We start from the raw sequence: 25,288 nt of genomic DNA on the forward strand, positions 1-25,288 counted from the left end.
CTCCCCCTCTACCTCTCTGGCATTCTGCTTTTCAGGTAGATGAAAAGAAACACTAAAAAGGGGGTGGGGGAGGTTTAGATAAGCTTTCTGGCAGGAAAGTATCATTTCAAAATTAAGCCAGCACACTGAAATGAAAATGTTATTTAATTCTTGGCAAACAAAATTATGTTAGGTGAGGTTAAAACACAACCTAGAAATACTGCTAAACCCTTCCTAGTCCGTGTATTCTTTGTGTCACTCACTAACATCTAATTATATATATAACAGACCCCCATTACCCTTGGTTTCAGTTACTCAAAAATCATTAAATGGAAAAAGTATTAAATAGAAAATTATAGAAATAAGAAATTCATCACAGAGGAGGTCTGGCCTAGCAGTTAAGAAGCTCTGGCTCTTGACTCTCACTTCTTCCTTTTTTTTTTTTTTTTTTTTTTTTTGTTATAACATTTATTTACTTGAAAGGCAGAGTTACAGAGAGAGAGACGGACAGACAGAGAGATCTTCCATCTGCTGAGTCACTTCCCAAATGGCTACAACAGCTAGGGCTGGGCCAAATCAAAACCAGGAGCCAGAGTTTCTTCTGGGTCTCCCATGTGGGTGCAGGGGCCTAAGCACGTGGGCCATCCTCTGCTACCTTCCCAGGCACAGCAGAGAGCTGGGTCAGCAGTGGAGTGGCTGGCACTCGATCCTGGTGTCACAGGCTTTTTGGCTACCGCACAACACCGGCCCTCTAGCTTCTTCCTAATGCAGACCCTGAGACGGCAGGTAATTAAGTAGTTGGGTTCATGCCATCCATGCGGGAGACCTGGATGATGTTCCTGGCTCTTGGTTTCAGCACTGGCCCAGTCCCAACCACTGTGGCTATTTGGGGAATGAACCAGCAGATGAGAGCATACTTTCTCTACCTCTCAAAAAATTATACACCTAACTTTTAAATTGTGTGCCATTCTGAACAGAGTGATAAAATATGCTCTCTCAGGAATCACCCCTTTCTCTAGTAAATCCATGCTGTGTATGCTACCCATCAATCATTGGTAGCCACCTCAGTTATTAGATCAACTGTAGTGGGTATCACAGAGATTGTGGTCAAGTAAACCTTTTAATTTTGTTTTTCTTTAGAGATTCATTTTTATTTATTTGAAAGGCAGAGGTACAGAGAAACAGAGATCTTCCATTTGCTGGTTCACTCCTCAAATGGCCACAATGGCTGGGGTTGGGCCAAACCAAAGCCAGGAACCCGGAGCTTCTTCCAAGTCTCCCACATGGGTGCAGGGGCCCAAGCACTCGGGCCATCTTCTACTGCTTTCCCAGTCGTGCGCCCAAGTGCATTAGCAGGGAGCTGGACTGAATGGAGCAGCGGGGTCTTGAACTTACGCCCTTATGGCATGCCGACGTTCTAAGCAGAGGCTTAACCTGCTATGCCACAGCACCAGCCGCAACCTTACTTAATGTACCCAAAAGTGTAAGAACTTGGGGCTATGCAAAAGAGAAGCTTTAAAGTGCTTCCTTTAACTGAAAAAAGTGAAAGTTTTTGACTTAAAAAAAAAATCTTATGCTAAGGTTGTTAAAATCTACAGTAATCTACAGTGAGTTAATGCTTTTAATGTCTTACTATGCCTAAACTATAAATTAAGCTTTATCATAAGTATGTATAATTGGGAAACAAACAGTATACACAGGATTTGGTAGAATACACGGTTTTAGGCATCCACTGGAGTTCCTGGGATGCATTCCTCAGTTTCGGGAAGGACTGCTGTCCACGTATTTGTACCTGTGTGTGCTAAGCTTCAACATCAGAAGTTAGCAAATTCACTGAACAGATAGTTTCATCAATTCTGATCTTTTTATCTGCTTTAAGCATCTCTAAAAACTGTTTCCACTTAAGCCAAGAGCAATTCTGAGTAGAAGACTAAGTGTGAAGCTCTCCCCTCATATTTTATCTGAATGTCACCAGGTTCGGTTTATAGTTAATATTTTTTAAAGAATTATTTTATTTTATTTTATTTGAAAGACAGAGTTATAGAGAGAGGTAGAGACAGAGAGAGAGAGGTCTTCCATTCCACTGGTTCACTCCCCAAATGACCACAATGGCCAGAGCTGAGCTGATCTGAAGCCAGAAGCCAGGAGCTTCTTCCGGGTCTCCCAAGTGGATGCAGGGGCCCAACGACTTGGAGCATCTTCCATTGCTTTCCCAGGCCATAGCAGAGAGTTGGATTGGAAGAGGAGCAGCTGGGACTTGAATCGGCATCCATATGGGATGCCGGCACTGCAAGCTGGGGCTTTAACCCACTGTGCCACAGTGCTGGCCCCTACCTTTAATATGGTTTTTTTTTTTTTTTTGGACAAGCAGAGTGGACAGTGAGAGAGTGAGAGAGAGAGAGAGAGAGAGAGAGAGAAAGGTCTTCCTTTACTGTTGGTTTTTACCGTTGGTTCACCCTCCAATGGCCGCTGCGGCCGGCGTGCTGCGGCCAGCGCACCGCACTGATCCGATGGCAGGAGCCAGGTGCTTCTCCTGGTCTCCCATGCGGGTGCAGGGCCCAAGCACTTGGGCCATCCTCCACTGCACTCCCGGGCCACAGCAGAGAGCTGGCCTGGAAGAGGGGCAACCGGGACAGAATCCGGCGCCCCGACCGGGACTAGAACCTGGTGTGCTGGTGCCACAGGCGGAGGATTAGCCTATTGAGCCATGGTGCCAGCCTTTTAATATGTTTTAATACTTTACAAATAAAATGCAAGAAATTTTAGAGCTAAGAAATTAACTTTCAAAACAGAACTCTATTTTAAATTTCATGATCATGAAATTTATCTGAAAGAATAACAGACACTAATCCTCCGCCTAGCGGCGCCGGCACACCAGGTTCTAGTCCCGGTCGGGGCGCCGGATTCTGTCCCGGTTGCCCCTCTTCCAGGCCAGCCCTCTGCTGTGGCCAGGGAGTGCAGTGGAGGATGGCCCAGGTGCTTGGGCCCTGCACCCCATGGGAGACCAGGAAAAGCACCTGGCTCCTGGCTCCTGCCATCGGATCAGTGCGGTGCGCCGGCCGCAGCGCGCCGGCCGCGGCAGCCATTGGAGGGTGAACCAATGGCAAAAGGAAGACCTTTCTCTCTCTCTCTCTCTCTCTCTCTCACTGTCCACTCTGCCTGTCAAAAAAAAAAAAAAAAAAAAAAAAAAAAAAAACAGACAAGATTGTCTTAAAAATGCAGAAAAATATTAGGATGAAAAATAGTTAGCCTTACTATATACTATAAAGTTAAGACATGAGACATAGAATGAACAATGGTATAGAACATCTAAAATAGAATTCTTAGACATTAGTAAAAAAAATGTGGTATCACTTCTCGGCCTTTCGGCTGAGATCAAGTGTAGAAAAATGTGGTGCTTTTATAATCAATGACTACTCATCTAAATTTTAAACCAGTTATAATCACTGTGGAAAGCCATTTGTAGAGAGATAAAATTGGATCCACTTCTCATATATTCCAGAGATTGAAATGTTAGAAAAAGAAAACTTCTATAAGCCAAAATGGAGTGAGACCAGATTTACCTTCCCATCTGAAACAACTGAAAAAATAGACAAAATATATAAATTAACACATTCAAGATACCAGAATTCATACAAAAAGGGGCAGAGATCCTAGAAAAATGGAAATCATCCAGCTAACTGCCTGAGGGCTATTAAAAGTTGGCAGTACAAGGAGAGAGAATACAGTAAATCAAAGGAGAAATCACACAGGAGATCAAAAAATATTCTGAGATGGAAGAAAACAAAAACAATATAGCAAAACTTAAGGGACACAGTGATTAACAGAAAAATCATTAACTATAAATGCCTATGTTAAAAAAAGACATCTCAGGGGCTGGCGCTGTGGCACAGCAGGTTAAAGCCCTGGCCTGAAGCACTGGCATCCCATCTCTCTCTCTCTCTCTCTCTGCCTCTCCTCTCTCTGTGTAACTCTGACTTTTGAATAAATAAGTAAGTCTTTAAAAAAAAAAAAAAAGGACATCTCGAACCAAATAAAGAACAAACTACTTTCAAACCAAGCGGAGATGGAAGGGAATGATACAAATTAGATGGGAAATGAACAAAATAGAGAATAGAAAAACAGAACCCAACAAAACCAAAAGTTGGTCTTATTAAAACATCAACAAAATTGAGGCTGTTGCTGTGGTGCAGCAGGTGAAGCTACCACCTATGGTATGAGGGCCACTCTGAGTTCCAGCTCCCTGTTAATAATATGCCTGGGAAAGCAGTGGAAGACGGCCCAAGTGCAAGGGCCCCTGGATCCACATGGGAGACCCAGACGAAAAAATATCAACAAAATTGACAAATTTTGGTGGAGTAACAGAAACCAAAAGTGTTGTACAAAGTGCTCAAATGGAAAAAAATCAAAAATAAAAGAGGGGTCACTACTAACAACCCTTATGGGAATAGAAAAGATTTCAAAGGAATACTATGAACAACTGTTAGACAACCAAAATGAAATGACAAATTTCTAGAAATATATAAACTGACTAAAGAAATAAAAATTGAATAGACCTATAACATCCCATTAATAAGAGTTTCACTGATGATTTCTACCAAATATTTAAAAAATTAAAACCAAAAATTCTCAAACTTTCTTTAGAGAGAGAAAGAAAAAGAGAAAGAGAGGGGGAAAGACTAACTGGCATTGTGACTCAGCAGGTTAAGCTACCACCTGAGACGTCAGTATCCTATATCAAAGTGCCAGTTTGGGTCCCAGAAGCTCAGCTTCTGATCCAGCTCCCTACAGGTGCGCCTGGGAGAAGAACAGATGATGGCTCAAGTACCTGGGTCTCTGCCACTCATGTGGGAGATCAGGATGGAGTTTCAGGCTTCTGGCTTCTCTTGGGCAAGCACTGTTGCCATTTGGGGAGTGAACCAGGGGACAGAAGATCTGTCTCTCTCTGACACTTTGCCTTTCAAATAAATAAATATTTTTAAAAATAGGAATAAATTTAAATATGGCAGTATACATAAATAGGGGTTGCTAGGTAGGGGGTATATGGGAACTCTTTATACTACTTCACAATTTTTATTTTGTAAATTTAAAACTATTCTGAAATAAAATGCTTGATTTTTAAAAAAGTATACATAGAAAACTACTTTAAATAAAGTAAAAAGATTTAAATAAATGGGAAGACATTCCATGTGCATGGACTGAAGACAGTAAAATGGAATGCTTATCAAAATCCCAACTGCCTTTTTTTTTCCAGATAATGGACAAACTGACTCTAATAATATTCAAAAGGAATTAAAAGGGACACAGAATAGCCAAAACGATCTTGACCATTGGAAAACTCCCACTTTGATTTCAAAAGTTAGTAGAAAGCTAAATTTATCAATACAATTTGGCATAAGGATAGACAGGACAATGGAAAAGAATTAATGTTCAGAAATACATCCATCAGGGACAGCACTGAGGCACAGTGTTGGTTAAGCCACAGTCTGTGGTGTTGGCATTCCATGTGGATACCAATTCGAGTCCCAGCTGTTCCAGCTCTGATCCAGCTCCCTGCTAATGTGCCTGGGAAAGCAGAGGAAGATGGCCCAAGTCCTTGGGCCCATGCACCGACATGGGAGGCCTGGATAAAGCTCCTGGCTTCAGCCTGGCCCAGCCCTGGCTATTGCAGCCATCTGGGGGTGAACCAGCAGATCAAAGATCTCTCTCCCCTTTTCTCCCTCTCTCTCTATAATTCTGACTTGCAAATAAAATAGATCTTTTAAAAAAATACAACTGTATATTTATAGTCAACAAGCATGCTAAAACCATTCAAATAGGGATAGTCTTCAAACAAATGGGATAACGGGATATTAACATTTCTGGGATAATGGGATATTCACATGTAAAATAATTAATTTGGGCCCCTATTTCATATCATATTCAAAAATTAACTCAATGGATCAAAGATCTGAATGTAAGAGCTGGGAAAGCAATAGAAAATGGACCAAGTCCTTGTGCCCCTGCACCTCATGGGAGACCTGGAAGAAGCTCCAGGCTCCTGGCTTTGAATCAGCCCAGCTTTGGCTGTTGCGGCCATTTGAGGAGTGAACCAGTGGATGGAAGACCCCTCTCTCTCTATGCCTCTGACTCTGTAACTCTGCCTTTCAAATAAATAAATCAATACTAGGGGGAAAAAAAAGAGCTAAAACTATAAAACTCTTCTATAAGAAAACATAGATGAAAATCTGCACAGCCTTCTTGGATGTAACACCAAAGGTGGGATAGGTGTGTGGCACAGCATATAAGGTGATGCTTGGCATACCCACAACCCATACTGGAGTGCTTGGGTTCAAGTCCAGCTCCACTCCCAGTTCCAGCTTCCTGCTAATGCATACCCTGGGAGGAAGCAGATGATAGCTCAAGTACTTGGGTCCCTGCCACCACATAGCCTGAACTGAATTCCCAGTTTCAGGCTTCAGTCTGGCCTAGCCCCAGTTATTGTGAACCAGAGGATGGGAGATGTCTCTCTATGTCTGTCAATTAAAAATTAGAAACATTAGAATTCATCAACATTAAAAAATTTGTGCATCAAAGGACATGGATTAGTTTCTTAGGGGTGCTGTAATAAGTTATCACAAACTTGTGAGAAATTTATTCTCACAGTTCCTGAGATCAGAAATCCAAACTCAAGAAGTCATCAGGGTCAGCCTCCTAGGTCAATCTAATTTTTTTTTTTTTAAGATTTATTTATTTATTTGAAAGTCAGAGTTACACAGAAAAGAAGAAGAAGCAGAGAAGAGAGAGGTCTTCCATCTGCTGGTCCACTCCCCAACTGGCCTCAATGGCTGGAGCTGCGCTGATCCGAAGCCAGGAGCCAGGAGCTTCTTCTGGGTCTCTCATGCAGGTGCAGGGGCCCAAGGACTTGGGCCATCATCTTCTGCTTTCCCAGGCCATAGCAGAGAGCTGGATCAGAAGAGGAGCAGCCAGGACTTGAACTTGTGCCCATATGGGATGCTGGCACCACAGGCAGTGACTTTACCAGCTATGCCAAGAGCTGGCCCCATAGGGCAATCTTTCCTTGGCTCTTCCTGGCGGCTCTAGCAGCCTCTTGGCTTGTAGCAACTTAAGTCTAATCTGTGTCTTCTCAGGGCCTTTACTTCCCGTGTCTGTGTGCCTCAAATTTCCAATTGGGAAGTGAGCCAGTGGATGGAAGACCTCTTTCTCTCTCTCTGTATAACTGACTTTCAAATAAATAAATAAATATTTAAAAAAAAAAAAAAAGAAATGGATCTTTGTGGGGAATGAGACTGGCAATGGAGAGGGAAGAGGAGGGGTGGGAGTGTGGGTGGGAAGAATCACTATATTCCTAAAGTTGTACTTATGAAATACATGAAGTTTGTATTCCTTAAATAATTAAATAATTAAAATAAATAATTAAATAATTAAAAATTATCTTTGGGGGGAAATAAAAAAAGAAGTTAGCATTTTGGCATTGTGAGTTAAGCTGCTCCTTGTGATGCCAGCATCCCATGTTGCTGGTTTGAGTCTGGGGTGTTTGTTCTGCTTCTGATCCAGCTCCCTACTAATGTACATGAAAAGGAAGATGGGCCCCTACCACCCAAGTTCCTGGCTCCTGGTTTTGGCCTGGCCCACACTTAACTATTGCAGTCATTTGGGGATGAAACCAAAAGATAAAAGATAGTTCTGTCTCTCTTTCTTTTTCTCTGCCCAACTATTCTCTGTTTCTGTGCCTTTCAAATACAGCTATAAAAAAATTGTTTAACAAAAAAGAAAGAAAAAAATCTGTTCAAGAATCAGGAAATTTGTAAGCTAAGTGAACAAGTGAGGATATGAAGAAATAAGCAATAATTTTAGGTGTGAGCACGATATTGTAACGACTAAAAAGAGTTATTAGTGTCATTTAGAGATACATATTGATTTACTTACAAATTCAATAATCTACTGGCATCTACTTCAAAATAATCTGAGAAGTAGGAGTGGGGATTGTGAGGGAGAGTTGGTAGGGCTACAGTAAAAGATTGATGGACAAGATTTAATAATTATTGAAAACTATTCATATGTTATTTTACTTTTGAATGTTACGGAAATTTCCATTATAAAAGTGAAACAAAAACAAAAGCCTTTTGACTTAGTAATTTACAAATTGTTCCTTAAGAGAATTACTATTACTTCAGTTCAATACATTGTTCTCAGAATTAGGAAGAATGCTTTAAAAAAAAAAAAAAAAAAAAAGCCTATGCATGGGGCCGGTGCCGTTGCTCACTTGGTTAATCCTCCGCCTGCGGCGCCGGGATCCCACATGGGCGCCAGTTCTAGTCCCAGCTGCTCCTCTTCCAGTCCAGCTCTCTGCTGTGGCCTGGGAAGGCAGTGGAGGATGGTCCGAGTGCTTGGGCCCTGCACCCGCATGGGAGACCAGGAGGAGCACCTGGCTCCTGGCTTCAGATCGGCACAGCGCCGGCCATGGCGGCCATTTGGGGGGTGAACCAACAGAAGGAAGACCTTTTTCTCTGTCTCTCCCTCTCACTGTCTATAACTCTACCTGTCAAATAAATAAATTTTTAAAAAGCCTATGCATAAGAACATCCATTACAAATGGATAGTTACAAAGGTTATTTTCTAAAAATTCTGATCAGAAATATGTTTTAGTACACTTTAGCCCTAATGTGGTATTCAACGAAGAAATAATGTAAAAATAAGGAGAAGCAAAAAGGCAAATATACTCAGACTATCATCTTGTCCTGAGATACTCTCAACTATTTAATTTTTTGTCTAAAAATCTGAAACAAAAGCCTCTAAGTTTTGATTTTATACAAACTAAATTATACAATTTAGATGAAAAACCCAAACTTTATTTAAGTTAATGCTGTTACTAAGCATTAGAACTATAAATTAAATTTCAATATATAAGTAAAAATCTTTATGGAAATATATGGTAGCTCTTTTATGTAAAGAATTTCTTCAAGGGCCAGTGCTGTGGCACAGCAGGTTAATGCCCTGGACTACAGTGCTGGCATCCCATATGGGTGCTGGTTCGAGTTCTACCTGTTCCACTTCTGATCCAGCTCCCTGCTAATGTGCCTGGGAAAGCTGCAGAGGATGGCCTAAGTTCTTGGATGCCTGCAAACACGTGGGGACCTGGCGGAAGCTCCTGGCTTTGGATCGGCTCAGACCAGCAGATGGAAGACCTCTCTCCCTCTGTCTCTACCTCTCTCTGCAACTCTTTCAAATAAATAAAATAAATCTTAAAAAAATCCTCCAAAAAATTAAGAATTAGAATGTTAATGAAAGGGAAAAGGCAGTTCAACAGGGAGATCACAGTTAAAGATGACTGAATACTGTAATATTGTATAGTTTCAGATATTGGAATTCAAAGATCACACATGTAAAAACATAAAAATATTTTTGATTCACATTTATTTCAAAAATAAAAAGCTACAACTCAATTTCTGCCTCTAAATAAATGCAGCATCTGAAAACAGACCAAATTATGGGAAAAACAATATTTAATCCTACCTGAAAAAGATCCAAAAGAGGCTTCCAAGAGAGCATTAAGACTGCTGCTCTGTTGACACTTTTGGGAATTTCAGAATAAAACAGTGTATTTTCTCTGTTCTCACCAGACATAGCTATAAGAAAAAAATAATCACTTATTATTGTAATTTTTCAAAAAGATTTATTTGAAAGGTAGAGTTAGAGAGAGGAAGAGATAGAGAGAGAAAGATCTTCCATCTGCTGGCCCACCCACCAAACAGCCCCAACAGATGGAGCTGAGCCGCTCCAAAGCCAAGAGCCAGGAGCTTCTTCCGGGTCTCCCACGTGGGTGCAGGGGCCCAAGCACTTGGGCCATCTTCCGCTGCTTTCCCAGACACATTAGCAGGGAGCTAAACTGGAAGTGGAGCATCCAGGACACGAACCAGCAGCAGCTTTACCTGCTATGCCACGGCACTGACCCCTATAATTATTTTTAAAATAGTATTCTTATTACAATCATAATTACTAGTAACTACATAATGCCTTTCACTTAGCACAATATTTTGCACTCTACAGGATCCATAACTAATGTTATTAAATATGATGTGCACATGACATATGCCATGGACATTTTCTTCAACAAAACAAGGTTAAGCCACTGCCTACAATGCTAGTATCACCTATGAGTGCCAGTTTGAGTCCCAGCTGCTCTACTTCTGATCCAGGTCCCTGCTAATGCACCTAGGAAAGCAGAAGATGGCCCAAGTACTTGGACCCCTGTGCCCATGTGGGAGACACTTTGGCCCAGCCTCTGTCTCTCTCTCTCTCTTCCTATGTAACTCTGCTTTTCAAATAAACAAGTCTTTTATATGTGTGTGTGTATGCATATACATAAATTAATAAAAAACATAGAAACAGATGCCTGATTTGCTAAACACCTCTTTGTCCTTTACTGGAGAAGGGCAAAGGAAAAACAGGTCTAAATCAAGCAGAAGCCAAGTCTACTCTGTGAAATCATGCAACAATCGAACGGGAAGATCACAGCAGCATAGAATGAGTCCCATACAAAAGAGAGCTAATGGAAACACAATGTGGTTATGAAGTTGGGAAACAAAGAAAACTTGAATAAAGTTAAAACAAAGCTTTTCTACACTAAGTAGTACTAGAAAAGGTATCATTTCCAGAAAGCTGGGGAGAGTGAAGGAAGGAGAAAGAAATCATACAGAAAGGGTAAGAAATTTTCTCTCAGGTGGAACAGATTCTCAGCCTGTTTCTGATGACGGCAGCAAAAAGTAGTCTGTGGAAGGCACAGTAACTTCCAGGCTAACCCTTGCAAAAGCAGAGGATGAGCCCTGAAATATCTGCATCTTCCTTTGTTTCCTTATTTTTCTAAACCTTTCTTAGTTTGTGGGTTTTTTTTTTTTTTTAATTTTTGGAGTAAAAAGTTAGACATCAACTAACATTTATAGCATTATAACATTAATTTTGTCTTAAATCTATTTTGTACATTCTAGAGCTGCTTTTTTTTTTTTAAGATTTATTTATTTATTTGAAAGGCAGAGCTGAAGAGAGAGAGAGAGATCTTCCATCCGCTGGTTCACTCTCCAAATGGCTGCAAAAGCTGGAGATGGGCCAGTCTTAAGTCAGAGGCTAGGAGCTTCATCTAGGTCTCCCATGTGGGTGCAGGGGCCCAAGCACTTGGGCCATCTTCCACTGCCTTCTCAGGTCATTAACAGGGAGCTGGACTGAAAGTGGAGCAGCCAGGACTCAAACTAGCACCCATATGGGATGCTGGCGCCACAGGCAGAAGCTTTATCCACTACACAACAGTGCCAGCCCTAAGCCGCTTTCTTACAGGATTGTTAAGACTGTGATTACTGGGACCAGCACTGTGGCATCAAATTTTACAAAATGTGATCATACCTTCCTTATGCCTTCTCCTAAGAGTCCTCAGGCTTCTAAACAGAGAGACAAATATATAATAATATTTTATTTATTTGAAAGAGTTACAGAAAGAAGGAGTGGTTTTCCATCTGCCGGTTCACTCTCCAAATGGCCACATGAGCTGGAGCTGAGCCTATCCGAAGCCAGAAGCCAGGAGCTTCTTCTGGGTTTCCCACACGTGTGCAAGGGCCCAAGCCCTTGGGCTATTCTCTGCTTTTCTTGGTGCATTAGCAGGGAGCTGGCTGAGAACAGGAACAGCCCGGACTTGAACATCCCATACGGGATGCCGGCACTGCAGGTCTGGGCTTTAACCCGCTGTGCCACAGCGTCGGCCCCCAGTAATAATAATAAAAAAGTTAAACTGGTTCTCACTTATCCTCAAATGAGAACCCTTCCTCAGCATGCTTTCAGTCACCCCCTCCACGTGCTCCTGGTTCCATAATGCCTTCCTTGGCCTTCTCCATGACTAATAAAAATTTCTAAGGCATTTTACGTACAGACACACCAATTCTGAATGAGCACAAGTGTTTTTTCCCATTGTCCCTTTCCTAGTGGTATTTATTGGTCTTCAGAACTACAGTAGGCTATTTGGGCTGATGTCTTCTATCAATGAATCAAATGTCATGTGAATATATAAAATGGTAATTAATAAAATGCTTGTTACTGTATAATGCTTCTTCTAAGCACACCACATTTGGGATAAGCATTCTTAGTAATGTACAATTGCCTATAAAAGAAACTTCTAGGGGCTAATACTGGCCTAGTGGGTAAAGCCACCGCCTGCAGTGCTGGCATCCCATATGGGCACCAGTTTGAGTCCCAGCTACTCCACTTCTGATCCAGCTCTCTGGCTTTGGATCAGCGCAGCTCTGGCCATTGCAGCCATCTGGGGAGTGAATCAGTGGATGGAAGACTTTTCTCTCTCTCTCTCTCTCCTTCTCTCTGTAACTCTTTCAAATAAATAAATAAACCTTAAACAAACAAAAAAGAATCTTCCAGGGTCAGGATTTGCCATACTGGTTAAGATGCCACTTGGGATATCAGCTTCAAATCAGGTGTTGCAGGTAAAGCCACCACCCAGGGTGACAGCATCCCACATGGGTGCCCGTTTGAGACCTGGCTCACTTCCAGTACAGCTCCCTGATAGTGCTCCTTGGAAAGCAGCGGAAGATGGCCCAACTGCTTCGGCCCCTGTACAAATGTTGGTGACCCAGAGGAAGCTCCTGGCTTTGGTCTGGCCCAGCCCTGGCCACTGTGGACAACTGAGGAGTGAACCAGTGAACAGAAGATCTCTCTCTGTCTCTCCTCTCTGTGTAACTATGCCTTTCAAATAATAAAATAAATCTTTTTTTTAAAGATTTTATTTATTTATTTGAGAGGTAAAGTTACAGACGGTGATAGGGAGAGACAGAGAAAAAGGTCTTCCATCCGTTGGTTCACTTCTCAAATGGCCGCAACGGCCAGAGCTGTGCTGATCTGAAGCCAAGAGCCAGGTACTTCTTCTGGTCTCCTATGCAGGTGCAGGGGCCCAAGGACTTGAGCCATCTTCTACTGCTTTCCCAGGCGATAGCAGAGAGCTAGATTGGAAGAGGAACAGCTGGGACTAGAACTGGCGCCCATATGGGATGCTGGTGCTGCAGGTGGAGGATTAACCTACTGTGCCACGGCACCTGCCCCATAAAATAAATCTAAAAAAACAAAAACAAAAAAACAAAAAAACAAAAAAAACACCTCTTTTAGGACCAGTGTTGTAGTGTAGCAGGTTAAGCCTCAGCATGTCACTCCAGCAACCCAGATGGGCACTGGTTCAAGTCCTGGCTGTTCCACTTCCAATCCAGCTCCCTGCTAATGTGTCAGGAAAAGCAGCAAAAGATGGCCCAAGTATTTGGGCCCCTGCACCCACATGGGAGACCCAGATGAGGATCCTAATTCCTGCCTCCTGGCTTCAGCCTGGCCCAGCCCTGGCTGTTGCAACCATTTGGGGAGTGAGCCAGCAGATGTAAAATCACCCCCACCCCACCCTCTACCTCTGACTTTCAAATAAATTTAAAAAATCAATCTTGGGGCCAGCGCTGTGGTGTAGTAGGCTAAGCCTCCGCCTGTGGTACTGGTATATGCCATCCCAATCGGTTCATGTCCCACTGGCTCCTGTTCCAATTCAGCTCTCTGACTATGGCCTGGGGAATCAGCAGAAGATGGCCCAAGTGCTTAGGCCCCTGCACTCACATGGGAGACCTGGAAGAAGCTCCTGGCTCCTGGTTTTGGGTAGGCTCAGCTCCAGCCATTGCAGCCACCTGGGGAGTGAACCAGCAGATGGAAGACCTTTCTCTCTGTCTCTACCTCTCCCTGTCTGTAGCTCTGTCTTTCAAATAAATAAATAAAATTTTAGGGCTGGCGCTGTGGCTCACTTGGTCAATCCTCCACCTGTGGCACCGGCAACCCATGTGGGCACTGGGTTCTAGTCCCGGTTGCTCTTCTTCCAGTCCAGCTCTCTGCTGTGGCCCGGGAGGGCAGGAGAGGATGGCCCAGGTACTTGGGCCCTGAACCCGCATGGGAGACCAGGAAGAAGCACCTGGCTCCTGGTTTCGGATCGGCACAGCGCCGGCCCTTGCGGCCATTTGGGGAGTGACCCAATGGAGGGAAGACCTTTCTCTCTGTCTCTCTCTCTCTCTCTCACTGTCTATAACTCTACCTGTCAAATAAATCTTAAAAATAAATAAATAAATAAAAATCTAAAAAATAATTAAATAAATCTTTAAAAAACCCTCCAATTCCCTCCAAAAAGATAGAGACTTATAAAAAGGAATATAAATGGCTTTTAAAAATGCAAAAAAGATGCTCAAACAAATAAAAGAACTAAAATTAAAACTACAATGAGAGTCTGCTTTTCGCTAACCAGATTGAGAGAGATCAAAAGTGTGACTCCTCATCACAACTGGTAGAGAAGAGAAGCAGCTTTGGGACAGTGTTCATGGTAATATGACTCCTGTACCCTTTGAGGGAGAATTCAGCTATCTAAGTGAACATTCAGAAAATATACTCCTTTTGCCCCAGCAATTCTACTCTATTGAATTAGTTCTGCAAGTATGTCACGTTAAGTGACGTTAAGTGATGCCTCCTCTTTCATAATAGATGAGAAAAATCTAAATGCTCATTATCAGAGAACTGATTAAGAAAAAAATTACATTATAGAATTATATATAGGAATACTCTGAAGTTCTTAAAAAATGATGCCTATAATTATGATGCAGATTCTATCTGTAAAAGACATGTGGGTCGGTGCTGTGGCATAGCAGGTAAAGCTGCTGTCTGAAGTGCCAGCATCCCATGGGCACCGGCTCAAGTCCCTGCTGCTCCACTTCTGAGCCAGCTCCTTCTAGTGGCCTGGGAAAGCAGCAGAAGATGGCCCAAGTCCGTGGTTCCTTGCACCTATGTGGGAAACCCCGAAGAAGCTCCTGGCTTCAGGTCAGCCCAGCCATTTGGGGAGTGAACCAGTGGATGGAAGATCTCTCTCTGTCTCTTCTTCCTTCTTTCTCTTTCTCTCTCTGTTAACTACCTTTTGAATAAATAAATAAAATCTTAAAAAAAAAAAAAAAAACTATGCTGAAAAGTGGTAAGAATGCACATTAAAAAAAAAAAAAGGAGGGGCCGGAGCCATGGCGCAGTAGGTTAATCCTCCACCTGCTTTGCCAGCATCTCATATGGGCACCAGTTCATGTCCCAGCTGCCCCTCTTCCAATCCAGCTCTCTGCTATGGCCTGGGAAAACAGTGGAGGATGGCCCAAGTGCTTGGGTCCCTGCACCTGCTTGGGAGACTAGGAAGAAGCTCCTGGCTCCTGGCTTAGGATCAGCGCAGCTCTGGCCATTGTGGCCATCTTGGGAGTGAACCAATGGAAGGAAGACCTATCTCTCTGTCTCTCCCTCTCACTGTCTATAACCCTACCTCTCAAATAAAATAAATAAAATCTTAAAAAAAAAAAAAAAAAAAAAGGGGACACATGTCGCTCCCCCATTCCCGGAGGAACAACACAGGACCCTGCGCTTTTTCGTCTGCTCAGCCCTTCCCGGGTTTGCTGCTGGTCCTTCCCGGGTTGGCTGCCCACCCCTCCACCTCCGTGGAGGGGCGGTACCCCCCCTGCCACTTTCCCCGCTTCCGCGGAGGAGCGGCACACTGCCGGCTGGCTCTCTCAGGGGCTGCTCAGGTGTTCCTTCAGATGTTCCCGGTGCATGTTGTCTCTCTCCTCCTTTATAGTCCTCTTCCACCAATCCCAACTCTGCTACCCACACGCCGAGCACGCTGCTCTCCTCCAATCAGGAGCAGGATCAGCTCCTGCAGCTTATCAAACTGATGAGGCAGCTGCGTAGTTGTTTGCTCCTCCCCAGCGCCATATTGTGGGAGAGCAGATGCATAGAATTAGTCCTAGTTCCAGTAATTTAGTCTAGTCTCAGTTGATCCCCACAGACACACACGCTATTAATGAATGGAACATACTGGAAATAGCTTTGGAGAAGAAATTATTCTTAAAATAAAGAAAAAAGTAAACCAGCACATTATTATATTTAATTAAACAGACCTTAAGTCTGGAACAAATGGTCTCAGATAGAAGAGCTCAAATCAGCTGTTGTTTAAAAAAAAAAAAAAAATGAAAGGGGCTGGCACTGTGGCATAGTGGGTAAAGCCACCGCCTGCAGTGCCGGCATCCCATATAGGTGCTGGTTCAAGTCCCGGCTGCTCCACTTCCGATGCAGCTCTCTGCTATGGCCTGGGAAAGCAGTTACAGATTTCCCAAATCGTTGGGCTCCTGTACCCATGAGGGAGACCCAGAAGCAGCTCTTGGCTCCTGGCTTCGATAGGCTCTGCTCCGGCCACTGCAGTCATTTGGGGAGTGAACCAGCATAGAAGACTTCTCTCTCTCTCTCTGCTCTGCCTTTCTATAACTCTGCCTTTCAAATAAATAAATAAATCAATCTTGGGGTGTTTTTTTTTTTTTTTTTTTTTTTTTTTGACAGGCAGAGTGGACAGTGAGAGAGAGACAGAGAGAAAGGTCTTCCTTTTGCTGTTGGTTCACCCTCCAATGGCCGCCGCGGTCGGCGCGCTGCGGCCGGTGCACCACGCTGATCCGAAGGCAGGAGCCAGGTACTTATCCTGGTCTCCCATGGGGTGCAGGGCCCAACGACTTGGGCCATCCTCCAGTGTACTCCCTGGCCACAGCAGAGAGCTGGCCTGGAAGAGGGGCAACCGGGACAGAATCCGGCGCCCCGACCGGGACTAGAACCCGGTATGCCGGCACCGCAAGGCAGAGGATTAGCCTAGTGAGCCACGGTGCCGGCCAATAAATCTTTTTTAAAAAAAATGAAAGCTGGGGCCAGCATTATGGCCCAGTGGTTAAGTTACCACTTGGGACCCTGGTATCCCATATCAGAGTGCAAGTGCAAGTCCCAGCTACTCAGCTTTGGATCCAGCTTCCTACTAACGTGTCTGGGAAGGCAGTGGAAGATACCCCAACAACTTGGGCCCCTGTCACCCATGTGGGAGACCAGGATGGAGTTCTTGGCTCCCAGCTTCAGTCTGTTCCAGACCTGGCTGTTGAGGCTATTTGGGGAGTGAACCAGTGGACCAAAGTTCTGTGTGTGTCTCCCTCTCTCTGTTGTTCTGCCTTTCAAATAAATAAATCAGTCCTTTAAAAAAAAAAAAAAAAAAAAGAGCAGCTGTTGAGAGTGGGAACAAATTCATGGTTCCACTGTAACCTGATCATTCCTAAGGAAAGGCATTTCAAATGAACTTTAGGAAAAAGCAATTCCTGGATCTGTAACTGTGACTCTGAAAGAAAGATCATGATCATGATTTTCTATCTGTAAGTAAAAATAAAGTCAATGAGCCAAGCCGAAATTAAAATAGAAAAATTGAATTCCTTCCAATTCGGGTTTCCCCCCCTTGTAATGGCAGTGAAAAACTGAATGCAAATTTTTTCTGGCCTTTAAATTTGACATGAAACATTTCCTCGGGGAAACCGTAACTTCATACTCACCAAGGTAATAGATTCTGTCTGAGTGAGGCCCATCTGGGTCATTCCTCTTCACAAACATGAAATCGTGCGGAGCCTTAGCCATCATGTAGCCATGATATTTTCTAGTATCAGCAAGCAGCTTTTTCAGCTGACTCCAGGAATATCGTTCAACGTAAAATGGCTCCAATTCAGGCCGGTCCTGTGATTCCGTATTCTCCTCACACTCCGCAGTTTCAAATATCTCAACACCCAGCTGTTCTGTTTCCATTGCTGCTGCCATGTTGCATTTTCCTAGAAAAACAAGGCACATGGAGCTATTCACAGGCCTGTCTTTTCTTATATGAACAGATTGACAGCCTACGGCCCTCCCCTAGAAAGAAAAGAAAAAAATGTGTTTTAGCACAGCTGCAATGGGTTTCTAGGTTTTAGTAAGAAAAGCAATAGCTCCCCCTTCTCTGTGTTCAGTTTCAAAACGAGATTAAAAAAAAATTGGGGTCATTTCTATTTCACAGTGACTGTAAATCCCTTTGGGAACTTTTATAAAAAAACTCTCCCTAGGTATCTCTTGCCAAAATTCCTTTTTTCTTTCCCACACTGGAAGGAAACAGGCCATATGCCAGTTGGCTGCTACGCTCCACCCAAGAGCATGTCAATAGTGAATCTCAATGTGCCAAGAGAGTTAAGTGTTCTTGCATTTAAAAAAGTAACACATTTGATAACTGTGCAGTTCTTCAGCTAGCAGAAATAATCATGACCAATTAGAACAGTAACAGAATTGTTTCAAACAATGTGCTTGTAATAACTTTCCTAGGGCATACCCAAGAAAATATATTGTTTCCTTTTAAATGGAACTCCAAAAATCAAAACACTTCACTGCCTGCTGTTTCTGAGTCTCTTGCTCTAGTCTAGATATTACTATATTTTGATATCTACATTTTGAAGAAACTTACATGACTGATAATACAATTCTGATTATATAATTATACCAATGACAGAAAACAAGATGCTATCCTTAAATGGCTTTAATAAGTTGTAGATGCAAAAATTCAATGTTTGTATTTATTTTGATAAAAATTTGAACTCAATTTACCAGTTCAATCCCAAATCAGGGCTTGCTAATATCTAATAGGAATTCTTAGTTCAGTAGAACACAAACTAAATTGCATCTATGTGACCAAATTTCACACTTAACATGTTGTGTTTAAACTTAATTTTGTAATTAACAAGAATTCGTGGTAAGAGGTAACTACCACAGGGGAAGTTAGTAGGGGTAGGTTTGTGATTCAAGTTTACCACGAGTACATCAATGGCAGGGAAATGAGCTGACCCGGGAGCCCGGGTTACTGTGTCTTTTACATGCTACAGTGAGCTACACTATCACTTTCAATCTTCTAGTAGCCAAAGTGGTCAGAAAACCCACTAGACAGTACAACAGGTAGTGCACAATAGCGTTACAATGGACATTCACTTCCAGGGGTCAAAATCTGGCACAACTTGGTAAAGAATTAGGTTACCTGCTAACTGGTATTTGGCACACTGACATTCCACACCAGGACAAGGACACCTCCAAAAGCTCATGGAAAATGGAATTAAAAGACGTTTATTTTGGTGCACAGAATGTTGAAATCGGCCAGCACCGCGGCTCACTAGGCTAATCCTCCGCCTAGCAGCGCCGGCACACCGGGTTCTAGTCCCGGTCGGGGCGCCGGATTCTGTCCCGGTTGCCCCTCTTCCAGGCCAGCCCTCTGCTGTGGCCAGGGAGTGCAGTGGAGGATGGCCCAGGTGCTTGGGCCCTGCACCCCATGGGAGACCAGGAAAAGCACCTGGCTCCTGGCTCCTGCCATCGGATCAGCGCGGTGCGCCGGCCGCAGCGCGCCGACCGCGGCGGCCATTGGAGGGTGAACCAAAGGCAAAGGAAGACCTTTCTCTCTGTCTCTCTCTCTGTCCACTCTGCCTGTCAAAAAAAAAAAAAAAAAAAAAAAAAAAAAAAAAGAAAGAAAAGAAAAAAAAAAAGAATGTTGAAATCCGCACATACTTGTATGTGACGGGGTGGTTGCTGACCTACTTAAAGCCAGCAGAGGCCGACTTTCCATCAAGTATGTCAGTGGGCCTAGTTTTATACCCAACAGAGCAAGGGACAATTAATAATCACACAACTTTCCTTGTGTAAAGTTTGGAACTTCATCTCCACATTCTTTTTTTTTTTTTGCAAGGAAAGGACTAAGGAAAAAGATCAGGGACACAGCAGAAGCATCTCCAGGCCTCACCACCCAGCTCCTTGAGTCACACTCACTTCACATCTCCACTATGTAAAAGCACCGACAGCCTACCTGTAAGTAAATACCTGGTCTTCCGGGATTCCACCAGGGTCAGTCTCTCTACACACACACTCTCCATGTTCAAGTCACACTGCCATTCTGTTTCAATCATGTCTGGCCTTTTGTAGGACAGATCTGATACTATGTTAATGGATTTTGACAAATGTTTCACTAAACACTTTCTAGAATTTCTTAACACCTTATATCCAAATACATTCTCAAAAGCTGTGACTTGCATTTTCTAAAATACAATAGGCTAAGTGCCCGTTCTCAGCCCCAGGCATGCGTTTCACTGTCCCACCTACCTCTTCACTTAGGGACCCTCCCTGTGCCCACCTACTGTACTTGCTCTGTTTAGATCTCTCCCACATGCAAGGAGATCTTATCCAAGTGACTCAACTTCAAGCAAAGATCCCTCCACTCAGGACAATGAAACAAGATACAAGACTGCTCATCATCATTAAAATGGACAATATGTGGCCAAAAAGATTAAAGAGAAGTCTCAAAATGATACTTAAATCAGACGCAGAAATAATCAGTTTTTTGATGTAAGATGTAATGTCTAAACTACAGTATCTGCATTTTGTATTATCAAAATCCCCAACTGACTCAAAAGACTATCCTAACAATAGCATAAACCTTGATGTCCAGACACAAGAAAAAAGAAAAGGAAAATTATGGGAGGGCTTTAACACATAATAAAAGGCACACAGAAGTGAGGCTACTCACTGGCTATTGCAAACCCTCAGAAATGCCAGGTGATTTACAACATTTATTTTCTGTGTCTATTCCTATTTTAAATAACATCAGATCGAACTGGCTGGAGACAGAACCACCTCAGTACAATAACCAAGAATTATGGAACAGGCCATTTCTGCAGAAAGGGAACTAAGCTGAATTTAATAGCTTATCAGTCTTCATAAGATAAAAAAGTGCTAGTCACTTAACGTGCATCCCATTTTTGCTTCCTCCCTCGGCAGGTTATTCAGAATAACTGAAATAAGTTAACTTTTCGGGAATATTACAAGCGTTAAGCGTACTGAAGTTTTAGCTTCGCAAGAGAGAAAAATAAAAGAACATCTGTGATTACACTTGTTTCTTTGTCATCAGTTTTAATTCTAGGTTCCCACAGCCCAAGTGGGTGATGGAGAAAGAAAAACCAGGTGGCATGGGGCGGGGTCACGGGGGCACAGCAACACCTGCCCCACACACCGAGCCCCTCACTCCAAGGGCAGACTGGGGCCAGCAGGCGGCCGGAGGACTCGAGTCTGGACCCACTCCCGTGGCCTCCAGAGTGTTTAACCCAGGGGCCAGGAGTCCCCTTGGACACCGCAAGCTCTCCGAGCTGAGAAGTTCGTGATCTCCGAGAGGGCCAAGACCCCGAAAGCTACGCACGGGGACGGGTAGAGGCGTAGCCGAGCGGGCCGGAGAGGGGGCTGGAGAGGTGCCCAGGCTCAGGATACAAGCGCGAGGCTGGACCGGAGGGAGTGGGCGAGCAGCCAGGGGCTCGGCCCGGCGGGAGGCAAAGGACGCCAGCTGGGAGCCGGAATCCCATCTGCCGCAGTCGGACTTCAGACAAATCCCTGCGCCTCTGTGGGCTTCCGTTTCCTCGCCTGTCAGCCCGGACAACCCCCGGCCTCCCCACCCCGGCGAGGCTCAGGCAAGATAACGGACTCGGAGGCCAGCACTCGGCGCTCAGGGGGCGCCCTGCGGACCTTGGCAGACTCGGAATCTCAGAGCCTCGGCTTCCTCTTCCGGCAAGCGGGGCCCCGCCACCGGCTCGGCCCCGCGCCGGGTCCACCGCAGAGCGGGCTGGCCGGGCGCTTCCTCCGAGAGGCGGGGAGGGCCCGCGGGCTGTGGGGCCCAGGCCTCGCGGCCGCAGGGGAGTAAAACACGGGCGGATACTGCACCTTCCCCCCGGCCCCGCCCGGACCGTGCCGACGCGCGCGCTACGGAGCGGGCCTGTGCCGCTTCATGCCGCGCCGCCTCCACTCCCGACTCGGCTGCAGCGGCTTCCTCGGCGGCGGTGCCGGTGGCAACCCAAGCGGCGAACGCGGCACTTAGAGGCGGCGGCTGCAGCGGCGGCGGCCTCCGCGGCTCAGGCACTTCCGGTTCCTTGCGAAAGGCGCCGCCGGGCCAAGAAAGGCGCCCCTCCCTGCTGGGCGGTGTCCTTCGCCACAGCGCCTCCTGGTGGCCGGAGGAGCGAAGGAGGCGCGGTCCGCAGAGCAGCAGCCGCTCGCTGGCTCCGAGTCCCATTCCTTTCACTCAGTAGATAACGCGTGTATATTGCGTGTCCGCTGGAAGTGGATAAAATCGCTGTCCATGTGGCGGGTACAGTTGTGGACGCTGGGATTAGAGCAGGGAGCGAAGCCCTTCTTTGGAGGCGACGGAGGGAGGGAAGGACCTTGGTTGGAGAGCAGAGCGTCCCGCAGTCGCGTCGGGAGACCTTGGAGTCAGAAGCTTGGCTCCGAGGTTAATTCGTGATCTGAGGCAGCCCACTCGGCCTCACTGAGCCATGGCTGAAGGGATGCAACGTGTCGCTTAATTGCCGTGTCATGGGATCACATTAAAAATGAAGGAACTGGTGCCCAGGGGAGAGGAGTCAGCGGCAGGTCCCAGGCTGGCTGAGAGAGAGACGAGGAACCCAGAGAAATGACGGGGCAAGTAGCGGCTGGATCCAAACAGTGGCAAAACCGCGCTTCCCCACGCTCTGTTGCTAACAGACTCATTAAGATTTATTGTAATGGCACTAATAAAAGACCCACTGAGGTACCGCGTTCCACCCCACAGCATGTAATTATGCACTCTAAGGTTAGATGAGCCTGCCCTCCGGCTCTCTAAAGTCCAGTTACGTTTGAAAAAAAAGGTAGTCATTTTCTCTGGTTGTCTTCAGGAGCAGGTTTTCAGACTTTAAATGCACACACTTGAACAAAGGGCAATGCACCATCTTGCATGTCATGTCATTTACTGAAGCTCTGCCATGCGCTCTCACCGTTCCCTAAGCACTGGGGATACAACAGTGAACAGAATGGACAGGATCTCAGCTGTTGCACAGCTTACATCCTAATAAGAAGACATGGAACCTCCTTCCCCTGAAAAGGAGGCAAAGAAGAATATGTGATTTCATGGGTTAAAAATGAAGAGCCCTGGGGACTGGCTTTGTGGCTCAGCCAGTTAAGCTGCTACCTGTGAGGTCCCTATCCCCAGTCCCAGCTGCTGTTTCAGATCCAGCTCCCTGCTAATGCTCCTTGGAAGGCAGCAGAAGATGGCTCAAGGGCTTGGGCCCCTAGTACCCTTGTCTGACACCTGGATGGAGTTCCTGACTCCTGGCTTCGCCTGACCCAGTCCCAGCTGTTGCAGCCTTTTGGGACATGTAGGGAAGGTTTGTCTCCTCCTCCACCCCCCCCAACTTTGCCTTTTGAAATAATAAGTCTTGGAGCCGGCGCCGTGGCTCAATAGGCTAATCCTCCGCCTTGCGGCGCCGGCATACCGGGTTCTAGTCCCTGTCGGGGCACCGATTCTGCCCCAGTCGCCCCTCTTCCGGGCCAGCTCTCTGCTGTGGCCCGGGAGTGCAGTGGAGGATGGCCCAGGTGCTTGGGCCCTGCACCCCATGGGAGACCAGGAAAAGCACCTGGCTCCTGGCTCCTGCCATCGGATCAGCGCGGTGCGCCGGCCGCAGCGGCCACTGGAGGGTGAACCAACGGCAAAGGAAGACCTTTCTCTCTCTCTCTCTCACTGTCCACTCTACCTGTCAAAATATATATATATATAAAAAAAAGAAATAATAAGTCTTTTTCTAAAATTAAAGACCCCCCAAGAGGCAAAACAAACAAACAAAAACCCTGCTTATCCCATGTAGCTAATTGTGGATCAGCATAAATTTAAATTCAGATTTCTTGGTTTCTTCTTACTCAAAACTATTAATTTAAAAATCGGCCTACTGAACTTCGAGTTTTGCCTGTGGCTGCCTTGGGCCAGGCCACATGATCTTGTGGGGGGGCAGCCTGCACCCCTACTGTTGGGGAACTTGTCTCCCAGCTCGCCCTGAAACTGTCCACTTAAACTCCCAGCCACATGGGCAAACCAAAGCTTTTCTGGGCCTTGGTAGCGTGCTTTGGGATCTCCCCAGAGCAGGAGAACCCAGGAGGCTCAGGAAACTCGCAAGGCATCTCCTGGGAGGCTGCCAGGGGCCGGCTTCTCCTCTCCTCTGGTTTCTGATGCTTTCTGTCCCCTCACCGTGCTGCAGAGCAGGTAAGCTTTTCTTTCTTTTTTTAATTAAAGGCAGAGAGAGAGCAAGGATGAGCGCGAGATTGATTTTCTGTTTACTACTTCACTCCCAAACGCCTACCACAACCCAGACTGGGCCAGGCTGCAGCCTAGAGCCAGGAATTCAGTCCAGGTCTCCCACGTGGATGGCAGGGACTCAACTATGAATCCATTACCTGCTGCCTCTGAAAGTCTGCATTAGCAGGAGGCTGGGATTGGAACCCAGACGCAGTGTCCCAACCACTACACCAAGTGCCCGCCCTCTGGGATATAAGCACCAGTCAGCTTAAGTTTAGTCCGAACATAACTCTCTGACATCATTAAAGAAAGATCTAGGGGCTGGTGTTGTGGCGTAGCGGGTTAAGCTGCTGCTGCCAATGCCAAGATCCCATATAAGCACCAGTTCAAGTCCTGGCTGCTCTGTTTAATTTCGAGCTCCCTGCTAATGTGCCTGGGGAAGCAGCAGGAGATGGCCCAAGTGTCTAGGCCCCTGCCACCCGTGTGGGAGAGTTGGATGGAGTTCCAGGCTCCTGGCTTTGGCCTGCTGTGTCAATTGGGGAGTGAAACAATGGAAGGAAGATTTCTCTCTGCTTCATTCTGACTCTTTCAAATAAATAAATCAGTCTTCAAAAAACCCTAACAATAGGCCGGTGCTGCGGCTCACTAGGCTAATCCTCCGCCTGTGGCGCTGGCACACCAGTTTCTAGTCCCGGTCGGGGCACTGGAGTCTGTCCGGGTTGCTCCTCTTCCAGTCCAGCTCTCTGATGTGGCCTGGGAGTACAGTGGAGGATGGCCTGGGTCCTTGGGCCCTGCACCCGCATGGGAGACCAGGAGAAGCACCTGGCTCCTGGCTTTGGATCAGCGCGGTGCGCCGGCCGCAGCGGCCATTGGGGGGTGAACCAACGGAAAAAGGAATACCTTTCTCTCTTTCTCTCTGTCTCTCTCTCTCTCTCTCTCTCACTGTCTACTCTGCCTATCAAAAAACAAAAAAACAACCAAACAAACAAACAAACAAAAAAACCCTAACAATAATCTCAGCATCTTACCATAGCTTTTTTGCCTTATATCCAGATTTTACATTCGGAACAGGACAATATTTTCCAGCTACATACAGATGCTCTATTAGTCAGCTTTTTTTTTTTTTTTTAAGACTTACTTATTTACTTGAAAGTCAGAGTTACAGAGAGCGCGCGAGAGATCTTCCATCTGCTGTTTCATTCCCCAGAGGGCTGCAATGGCCAGGGCTGAGCCAGGATCTCCCATGTAGATGGCAGGGGCCCAAGCATTTGGGACCTCTCC

The 25,288-nt window shown here is 45.4% G+C and overlaps 1 protein-coding gene across 8 annotated transcripts in view; it reads right to left on the bottom strand.

The window, feature by feature from the left end:
• Nucleotides 1–21,869, bottom strand: part of DPP8 (dipeptidyl peptidase 8) — a 71,974-nt gene extending 50,105 nt beyond the window's left edge. For 2 of the 8 annotated variants that reach the window (XM_008268879.5, XM_089310588.1), the window contains exons 1-3: nt 21,634–21,869; nt 17,427–17,696; nt 9,496–9,608 (exon numbers count right to left, since the gene is read on the bottom strand). In XM_008268879.5, coding sequence (XP_008267101.1) covers nt 9,496–9,608; nt 17,427–17,685 — 372 coding nt within the window. In that variant the 5' untranslated portion in view covers nt 17,686–17,696; nt 21,634–21,869. Of the gene's footprint in view, nt 1–9,495; nt 9,609–17,426; nt 17,731–21,438 lie in introns of those variants that run through there. The other 6 variants (XM_002717966.6, XM_089310584.1, XM_089310587.1 and 3 more) reach the window with 6 other exon arrangements.
• Nucleotides 21,870–25,288: the final 3,419 nt, after the last annotated feature.

This window comes from Oryctolagus cuniculus, chromosome 12 (assembly GCF_051225735.1).
Source record: "Oryctolagus cuniculus isolate XC-2025 breed Fujian yellow rabbit chromosome 12, ASM5122573v1, whole genome shotgun sequence".
In the NCBI taxonomy this organism is placed as follows: domain Eukaryota; kingdom Metazoa; phylum Chordata; class Mammalia; order Lagomorpha; family Leporidae; genus Oryctolagus; species Oryctolagus cuniculus.